Source organism: Folsomia candida, unplaced genomic scaffold (genome assembly GCF_002217175.1).
Source record: "Folsomia candida strain VU population unplaced genomic scaffold, ASM221717v1 Fcan01_Sc022, whole genome shotgun sequence".
Lineage (NCBI taxonomy): Eukaryota > Metazoa > Arthropoda > Collembola > Entomobryomorpha > Isotomidae > Folsomia > Folsomia candida.
In genome coordinates, this window is record NW_019091214.1 from 267923 (window position 1) to 277936 (window position 10014).

Genomic DNA, 10014 nt, shown 5'->3' on the forward strand with positions numbered 1-10014 from the left:
CGAAAACAGCTCGTATATAACGATTTTTGTTACCAATAATTATGCACAAACTTATTTTCGCCCTTCAGAGTTCAGATGTTGATTTCCATCTTGTAATTTAGTTCCCAGTTATTGTCACCAACAAATTTGTTACAAACGCCACCAGGGCACATTTTGGATCCACACATTATTTAGAGTGCACCCTTCCTTTTTGCAACTTCAGCTGCAGAAATTGATGGTGTGATTTATGCCGGCTGGGCGAAAGTGCGGGTGTCATTAAGGGCGGGAGGAAGTGAAAGTAGGCGAAGGTCTTCATGGCAGGAAAAGTACAATCAATTAAAGGCACATTAAAAGCGAAGAAGAAAATGTCAGCGACTTCGAGAGAGGGAGAGAGAGCTTTTCCTTTTTTTGCTAGGTTTACGTTTTATTTATAGTTTTCCAACGTGGGTGGCAGAGGTCGAGATTACATAAGATGTGATCTTCCTCTTTTTGCTGCAAATCATGAGTTTGTTCTTATAGTGATTAGGAGAAGTTGGGAAAGTAAAAGTTAATGTGTGTGATGGGAGCAGGTTTGTTGGAGAAAATGAGAACATTTAACGAGGAGAACGTATTCTGTGTAGTGAAATTATATAGGCATATAAAAAATAATAATTTCGTAAATTAGAAGTTACACAGAATTTCATAAAAACACAGATAACTTTTAAAATATGAGAAATCTTATTTATAATTTATTTATTATTTTAGAATTTAAAGTAATACCAGAATATTTTAGAAAAATTCTAGACCATTATTTTTCTAAAGTTTGTTCATAGACAATAAAGTATTTTAATCGAGATAAGGTCGTGAAAATCGTAGAAATCATGCCTAACTTTCACTTTATGTTTCTCTCACTTTCTCTCCTTTCTACATACCTATAATTTCTCCATTTCAGGAGGATTACAAGTGGTCCACGGCCTGTTGTTCGTCCTCGAACCACCACCCGAACCACCCGCAGCAGCAGCAACATCACCCTAATGACTTTCCAACCACTCATTTATCATCCTCCTCGGTCTACATGCCCGCCGAATCCATCTCAATGTCCCAGTACCACCAGCACCACTTTCACCCGGGTAACAGCGGTGGCGGGACGTTGCCTCGGTCATCGCACGGTCACCAGGGTCACCACCTCGCCTACGAGACTCCCACGGGCGGGGGGACGCTCAAACGGGGGACGTACCATCACCATGGGAACCACATTTTGTCGATCCCCGACTGCGTTCAGCCCGTCCCAAACGCCGTCATTTTCGGAGATGGCGACGACTTTCACCAAGAAAGGGGCGGATTCGACCATGATTTATCCACCAAAGGAGAAAGAGGGTCAAGTATGAGGTTGTATATGAACCAAAACGCCGTCGTAATGGGTGAGTGGACAATATTTTATTTTTTATTTGAAAATGGGTAAAAAATTTTCAATTTTTGAGGGGTTTACATAAAAAAAACATTTTTGACCGTGTTAAAATTAATGGAGTTTGCGAAATCGGTAGATTTTGGGTATTTCTATGAACGGCAACAAGTTAACGCCAAATTTAATAATAGCAAATGTCGGAAGTAATTCACGATATAATTCAGATCCAACTTTTTTTAACTATCAATGTAATTCAAGGGTACGATATTCTCGAATTTCACATAAATACAATTTTTTGAAACCTTGAAATTCATTGGATTTTAAAAATTATGTACGAAGGCAAAATGGGTAGGCAACATTTTTTCTTTTTTAAAAGCGAAGAAAAGCTTCTATTTTCGTTAAGGTTGCATAAGAAACGGATTTTGAACAGTGTGGAAAGTGGTGGATTTTGTGAAATCTGCTTATTTTAGAAATTAGTGTTAGTAGCGTAAAGAAACCTAAATATGTGTGCGTCAAAATAAAACTACAAGGAAATTTGTATCATATGAACGTCAAATTTAATAAAACTGAATATCCGAAGATTTTACTGCGTTGTCTAGATTGGGATTGACGTCCATTTAATTTTAATTCAAATGAAGTCAAATTTAATCTTTCAATTTTAATGTCAACGCTTGTAACCTTCGTAAAACTGCGTAAGATTTGTAAGCTTACAACTTTTACGAAATTTTGCACACATTTTTAAGGAAATTTGACTTAGTAACTTATATACCAACTCACTTCGCAGATCAGATCAGGGTCTGAGCAGACTTAATTTATTTTAATTGTACAAAATTCGCGATTTGTACAAACATTTTCAAAGACACTTGAAATACATTAGATTATGTTTAATTTGATGGGAAAGACAGATGGACAATATTTTTTTTTTAAAATGGGAGAAAATTTCCAGTTTTTGTGAGGTTTGCTGTAAAAACCAGAATTCGGATAATGTGAAAGTAAAAGAGAGTATACGAAATTGCATGATTTTTTAAAGAATATTTTTATTAACAGCAATATAAACATTTTTTTAAATATTAACGTCAAATTTAATCAAATCAAATGTCATAATTCTTCGCTACATAATTCAGACTAAATTTGTCTCTGGCTCAACTTAAATTTTAAAACTTCACAGATTACACAAAAGTAGAATTTTTCAAAGATTTTGAAATCCAGGTAAAAATAAATTACAAACAAATTTGTAGCATATTAACGCCGAATGTAGTAAAAGTAAATATCTAATGAGTTCACGAGCTTGAATGTTGAGGTGAAGAATTTCTCGAAGCCAATTTATTTTAATTTGTGAAATGCAATAAATTTTGCGAAATTCACTAAAATTGCGAGTAGTATTGTGCAAAAGTAGAATTTTGCCAAAGATGCTTGTAATCCTTTGGATTTTAATGATTATTAATTTTGAATCGGTTATTTGCAATTCATAATTATTCTTATAACCTATATAACACTTTTAAATGCCAAATAATCTGTGATTTGTGCCAAATTTAGTCAAATTAAATACCGAAATCACTCACGACTTTATTCAGATTCAGATTTAAAATGTTTCAAAAATTCTTCCAACACAGTAACCTTATAGGTTTGAAAAGATTACGAAGGAAAGCTGGCAAATATAAAATTACAAATAATTTGCCGGATATCAATGCCAATTTTATTAAAATATAAATGTGGATATAAGCAAAATTAAATTTAGATTTTCCTGGGGTTTAGGATCGTTTTGATTAATTCAACAAAGTGATTATTCTTTACCACCGAATGGTAACAATAATTTTCAGGAGATCCAAAACATTTACTACGGTTGGATGAAGTAATTTATGATCGTATATAAGATGTCGACTTTAAATCTCCTGTATATTAGCGTTACCAATTGGTAGCAAATCGATACCAATATGGATTTAAAATTATTTATGTATGTACACAATTCTCCCGGACGTTTACAAGTATGCAAATTTTGTAAAAGATGGTGTGCAAAATGGTACAAAATAGAGAGACAAAAATGTGTGTGACCATCTTCGGTAATTGTAACCTTGTAAAATTTTACAATTTTAGTGATTTAGAACTTCATTAATGAAGAATTAATACTATAAAAATCATGCACAAATTTAAAAGATATCCTGGCATCTTCAATTAATTTTCACTAGTTTGACATTAAATGCTTACAAATTTGGCGTTTGAATGCGCAAATTTTTTACACTTTTTTAAAAATATTTTTAAATCACATTTCATCAAATTCTCGAGATTTCATTAGATTTTGACAAATTTAATGTAACCATAGTCGCGTGGTGATGGTCACGCTTTTGTCCCCACACTCTTAGAAAATTAGTATTAAATCATTATCGACCGGAGTACATATGTGACTCTACCGGCACTGGTATTAACGGGAATTACCGTTCAGTAATGATGTGGTAATGAAAAATTTATCACTTAGGAACAATTTAGCACCAATCCAGTAGGAATTAATTATCAAATCAATACCAGCACGGAGATTCTATGTGACTCTACCAGATTTTTAACAGTGCATATTTCTAAGTGCCTCTTCCCCTGGTTCATATATATGGATTTTGAGATGATTAATTAATTTCGGATTGGCCTGGACAGCAGGATTTTAGTCGGAGCGAAGCATCCCAGGTTTTGTCGCGGTGAAAGTGCGAGAGTGAAAGCTTAGCCTGGTTTTACACGACAGCAAAGCCACATGACATAAATACCCGTACATACTTTCACTGAATTAGGTTTTGATTTTGATTTCATGTTCCATTAGCAGGAGGCGGATATGCATTTACAAAAAAAATCGCTAAAATATGTATTTAATAATTCAGAAAAAATGTACAAAAAAACAAGAATTTTCATCAAATTCGTATTAAAAAAATTAATTCTCAGAATTTGTCTCAGATCTAGTTTCTTTATTCACAAAAATTTCGTCTCATATTGAAACATTTACAAATGTATATATATGTTTTTGAAAAAAATTATTATCTAACAAACTTACATATTTTTACAAATATATAATAGAGGAAATATGTTTCTGAAAACCCAGAAATATGTTGCAATATATAGAAGTATTTTGGAATTTTTGGAATCTATTCGAGTTAAGGGACACAGCCTCAAACGTTCACCGTCGGACAATATCAAGGGAAAAACTTTAAAATCAATACATATCCGCCCTCTGTCGATTAGTGTCACACGAGGATCGCGACCGAATTCAAATTGACTACACATTAGTCCTGATAGGTGGTGAGAAAAGCCTTTATTTATGGGTAGATGGATTTCGGTCGATATTTTGAGGTGAGGTGAAAGCCCGTGCCGTCCTTGAAGTAGGAATCGTTCGGAAAAAAATTGGTTCACGAAATATTTACTTTTTGATAAGGAAGTAACCTACGGAATGGACGGGATGAAAATTTGAGAGGCTGAAATTCAAAATTTGTCCTTTCCGGTTTTAGAAGTTAAAATGGGGGTGGGAATTTGAACTTTTTTGATAACCCTTCAGTATTTGGGAAAGATTTATAACAGTGATTAAATCATCGTCTTTACTAGATCTTTTAGCATTAAATTAAACAAAATGACCGATAAATTTGTCGCAGAAGTCGTCATGCATGTGATGAAAAATGAAATTGTGCCATGGAGAGTGTAAATTGGAAATAGGTGAACGTTTGAATTTATGAATTTTCATTTTAACGGTATTTTAATAATATTCCCAACCTTTCCTCTTCGACTATATACAAATTTATCCTATTAATGCCACAATTTTTAACTAATTTTGTCCAAGCAAAATCACAATCAAGTTTACATAGTGGAACTTGTAGACAAGACTTTACTCGATTTTTTGTACTCAAGTTTTAAACAAGTTTTTTTTTTGTAAATTTGGTGGGACGACGCCATACTTTTATAATTGGAAAGTCGTTGAGTTAGTTAGGACAGAACAGGTAATGAATGCAGACAATGGAATTCTATACAACTTATAACAACCTCACGTCTGATCTGTTTTACCTATTAACATTTATGTGAATTAATTTGTTATACAAAATACGACTCTGAAACCTTTCAAAAATTAATAATTTCAGTGAAACAAATTTTTGAGCAAATTTTGACAGGAAAGTTGCAAAGAGATTTGCTAACTTTACACCTCTAAACAAAATTGAACACATTTTTAACTAAATTGCACAATTTTCATCTTTTATGATTTTCTATTAAACTTATCAGGTTACTCAGATTGAAGTTAGGATTGAGGTTTGTGAGCCGCGATATTTTACATTAATTTGAAGTAAATGTATTTTTTTTATTTGGACGTTTAAACTTTTGTGAAGATTTATAACCTTAACTTCCCTTCGATATATTTGTGAACTTTTATAAAGATGGATGAAATTTGTCTTTTCTTTTGGTTTGCCACATGTCTAGCGCTGCAATTAAGAAATCCAAGGTGCAAGAAACTGCAAGAAAGTGCAAAAAATATACGCCATCTAACCACTCGTCGTATAAACTATCAATAGGGGCAGGCAGTCGTTTATTTTGCCTTGCATTTCTTGCAGGTAAAAATAGCTGCAAGAAACCACTATCTTGTCGTTATTTCTTGCAAGTGGCTATTTGCACTCTGGACACTAAGATCTCAGATATTTCAAACTTGGTTAAAAAAAATACTGGGTTACAAAGATCGATGCAAATCCGCTCAATAAAATTATAATTATAATTATATATATATATATTATTATATTATTACAAATTTGTAGCATATTAACGCCGAATTTAGTGAAAGTAAATATCTAATGAGTTCATGATATGCATTATTCAGATGTATAAATTCTCGAAATTAATTTGTTTTAATTTGCGAAATGTACTAAATTTGCGAAATGTACTAAATTTTCGAAATGTATTAAATTTTACGAAATGTACCAAGTTTGCGAAATGCACTAAATTTTCGAAATGTACTAAAATTGTACTAAAGGTACCAAATTTGCGAAATAATAAATTTGTTATATTATTATATTATTTCTCTAGGTGGCAGCATGCTGGACATCTCGCCCCCACCGGAAGAACCAGTCCCGCTTATTCCGCGGACAGTCCCGCCCCCAAACGTTCGGCGTGGATCGGGCGGATCAACTTTGTTGGCGGGAGGAGGAGGAGGAATTTTGTTATCTCAGAAACTTCAAAATCCCATCGTGCCCTGTTCCTCGAGCCCCTCGGCGTCCGCGACGAATACGAACACGACAAATTCCACGTCCTCAAATCCATCCCCGAACAGCGGCAGTACAACTTTGGTCGGGGTTCTGAAAAGGAATACGACGCCGAATAATTCATCCACGGTTAAAAAGAGGGTTCAAATCCAGGAGATATCGGTCTGACTGGGACTTTAAGGATAAATCTATTCTGAGGGTAAAAATATTGTAAATTTCCGTTATAATTTGCAGTTTTGAATAAATTTTGGTAAAAATTGCAGCCCATGAAACTGTCCCAGAAAGTGGTTCTTGGCTCGAGCTTGAAGCGTTCCTCTTTGGGACAGAAATTGGTAAGTTATTTACACACATTTTAAAAACTTATGTAAACGTTCAACGTTTCCATGGAAATTAAAATTTTAAAACAATACTTCTTATATTTAGCTACAGGTCGGATCTTGGCGTCATACTGTCCCAATTTTTACACGACAAGATTTTCATTATTAATTCTATCAAAAATGTACACTTTTAGAGGTAATATTTTTCATTTTTTATGCATTTTAAAAATTAAATAAAAAACATTTCCCTATTTTCCATAGGAACTGAAATCTTCCCTGTGGGATCTAAAATGCATCGTGCCTTATGGAAAAACTATATTAAATATTAAAAATAAATCTAATAGCTAGAAATTCCTTTGTTTTATCTAGCACAATAAATAAATAATTTATTCATAATATCAAAAATTTCTGAATTGTGTTTCTAAAAAATTGAAATCAAAATTGTATTTGGAATACATTCATGACAAAATTTTGATAACCAACGACATCATTAATCGTAGTTTTGACGGAAAGTGGTGAAAGTTAGATTCTTTAATTGCAATATTTGCACTAGGAAACAAGTAAAATGGAAAATAGGAGATTTATTTTAACAAGAAAATACTATTTATTAATAATCGTGACATTTTACAATTTAATCAAGTTCCAAATAAATTGGCGTTAGTAAGAAGATCAAGAAGAATTTTTTTTAATAGTTGAATTTTTGCTTTAAAATTTTTGATATAATTGTTTTAGTTCTACGAAAAACTGTAACAAATTACATACTTAAATCTAACACGTTTCAATTCATTCGATTAAAGTCAAGAACTTAATAATAACTGGTAATAAAATTGGCACCCAAATTGCTTTAAAAAATAAGAAAAATCCTGGCGAACTGTTTCGATTAAAGTCGAATTAAATATTTTTCGTATTTTTTTACGTGCAATTTAACAATTTCAAGTCTGCACGTGGCAGTTTGGTTTGTTTAGAATGAATTCTGAAAACATTGTAAACTTTGCAAAGTCACAAATTTTATAATGAGGTAATTCACTCAGGCTTTCGTAACATTATAAAATCCCTAACCTCATAAACTTGCAAACTTTTACAATATTTATTAATCTGAAAAATATTAGCTCAAATTTACAAATTATAGTAAACTTATTTAGATCAAGGGCGTCTCTTTATTTTTTAAAAGTTAGTGAAATTATTTTACAAAATTTACGGATCTTATGTACAAACAAGTTGCCAAGAATTGCGTGAAGTGCATCAATATACATAACGTCGTACTAATTCAGAAAAGACCTAACAATGAGAAGGTGTGAGGTGGTTATCGCCGATAACCACCGGACTAATTTTAAATTGTTCAGGACCTGAAATAAGTGGACCCGTATTTTTTCGTCTTCCTGAATGGGCATGTTTTCGCCCTTGGCGGAATTTTCAAAAAAAAGTCAGCCAAAATCAGGATTTTTAAAAATGCTGTAACTTTTCGAATTTTAACCCGATTTCAAAAATTAAACCCAATTTGTGTTCAGAATTACATCCCTGAAAATATAAAAATTCATTTTTAAAAAATTTTTAATTTTAAAAAAATTATCGTTTTTTGGGTTTCTGCAAATTCAGAAATGGCCTGAAAATATGAATTTTTTAAAAATTATAAAAAGGAATTTTTATATTTTCTGGGATGTAATTCTGAACACAAATTGGGTTTAATTTTTGAAATCGGGTTAAAATTCGAAAAGTTACAGCATTTTTAAAAATCCTGATTTTGGCTGAAATTGTTTTTGAAAATTCCGCCAAGGGCGAAAACATGCCCATTCAGGAAAACGAAAAAATACGGGTCCACTTATTTCTGGTCCTGAACAATTTAAAATTAGTCCGGTGGTTATCGGCGATAGCCACCTCACACCTCTCCATTGTAAGTGCAGTGGATGCTTTATTCAGAAAAGACCTAAGTGCAGTCGGTGTTTAATTCAGAAACGACCGAAGTGCACAGAAAAAAAGCAAAAAAAGACCTATGTGCAAGTATGTATTTACTTATGGCTAAATCGCGCGATATATATGAAAAATCATTTTGGCAAGATTTAGCCATAAGTAAATACATACTTGCACATAGGTCTTTTTTTGCTTTTTTTGTGCACTTAGGTCTTTTCTGAATTGAGCATCGACTGCACTTCGGTCGTTTCTGAATTAAACACCGACTGCACTTAGGTCTTTTCTGAATAAAGCATCCACTGCACTTAGGTCTTTTCTGAATTAGTACGACGATAATCTTGATTTTTAGAATTTTTATTTACAAATTTGTAACATTGTCGAGTCGTTTATTAAATTAGTATAGGGAAAGAGTACAGTCAGAGATATTGTAGATGTATGATGAAACTGGTGAAAAAGAATTTTTGCATTTGACGAAATAAGTTTAGCGCTATTTTCGTGAAATTTTATAATTTTGTACCTGTGAAATAAAATTATTCAGGTGACATATTTTGTAATGGTAACAAATCTTGTAAACCGGAAACTTTCATGGTAAAAAATTTTTTCTGTATGGTGAAACTGGATGATTTTTAAAATTCAAATTCTAAATAGATTTTTAGATTAGTTAAAATTTCAAGAAAGTGTAAATTTTGTGAGAAAAATTAATTTTCAAATTTCTTGCCTTTTCAAGTAAGCATGTTTAAAGGAGTTATTGAAAAGTATATAAAGATTATAAACAATTGATCCCGGGAATTAGTAACTCTATTAATTTGGAAATTTTGACAAAGAAATTCGAAATTTTGACGCCATTTTGTGAAACTTTATTGTGTATAAACACAAACTTGTATAGTAAATAAATTTGTTAAGGTAAAAATTCTTGGAAAGTCAAAAAATGTAGCAAATCAAGAACTTCTAAAAATGTGTGTCATAAATTTTATGATTTTTTCCGCCTCAATTTTTATATAAGGTTAGAAGTATCTATTAAAAAATGTAAGGCTATACTTGTTCGTGAGTGAGAAATAATTTGTGTATAATTAATTTTAATTTGTCTTAACAATACACAATTTTCTAGTTTTTACCAAGTTTGGAATATTTTTGTCATGTTTTTTTTACACAACTTGTAATTTATATTTTGCCATTCTGATGTCAAAAAGTTTTTTGACGAAGTTTCTAATCCAGT

The 10014-nt window shown here is 32.1% G+C and overlaps 1 protein-coding gene across 1 annotated transcript in view; it reads left to right on the forward strand.

Moving 5' to 3' along the window:
• The window catches only part of LOC110858818 (neuroligin-1), a 128281-nt gene extending 120998 nt beyond the window's left edge, over positions 1-7283 (forward strand). The window contains exons 12-16 of the mRNA XM_035858935.1: positions 911-1379; positions 6398-6772; positions 6837-6905; positions 6997-7086; positions 7152-7283. Of these exons, the coding sequence (XP_035714828.1) occupies positions 911-1379; positions 6398-6741 (813 nt within the window). The 3' untranslated portion in view covers positions 6742-6772; positions 6837-6905; positions 6997-7086; positions 7152-7283. The remainder of the gene's footprint in view (positions 1-910; positions 1380-6397; positions 6773-6836; positions 6906-6996; positions 7087-7151) is intronic.
• The last annotated feature ends 2731 nt before the right edge of the window (positions 7284-10014 follow it).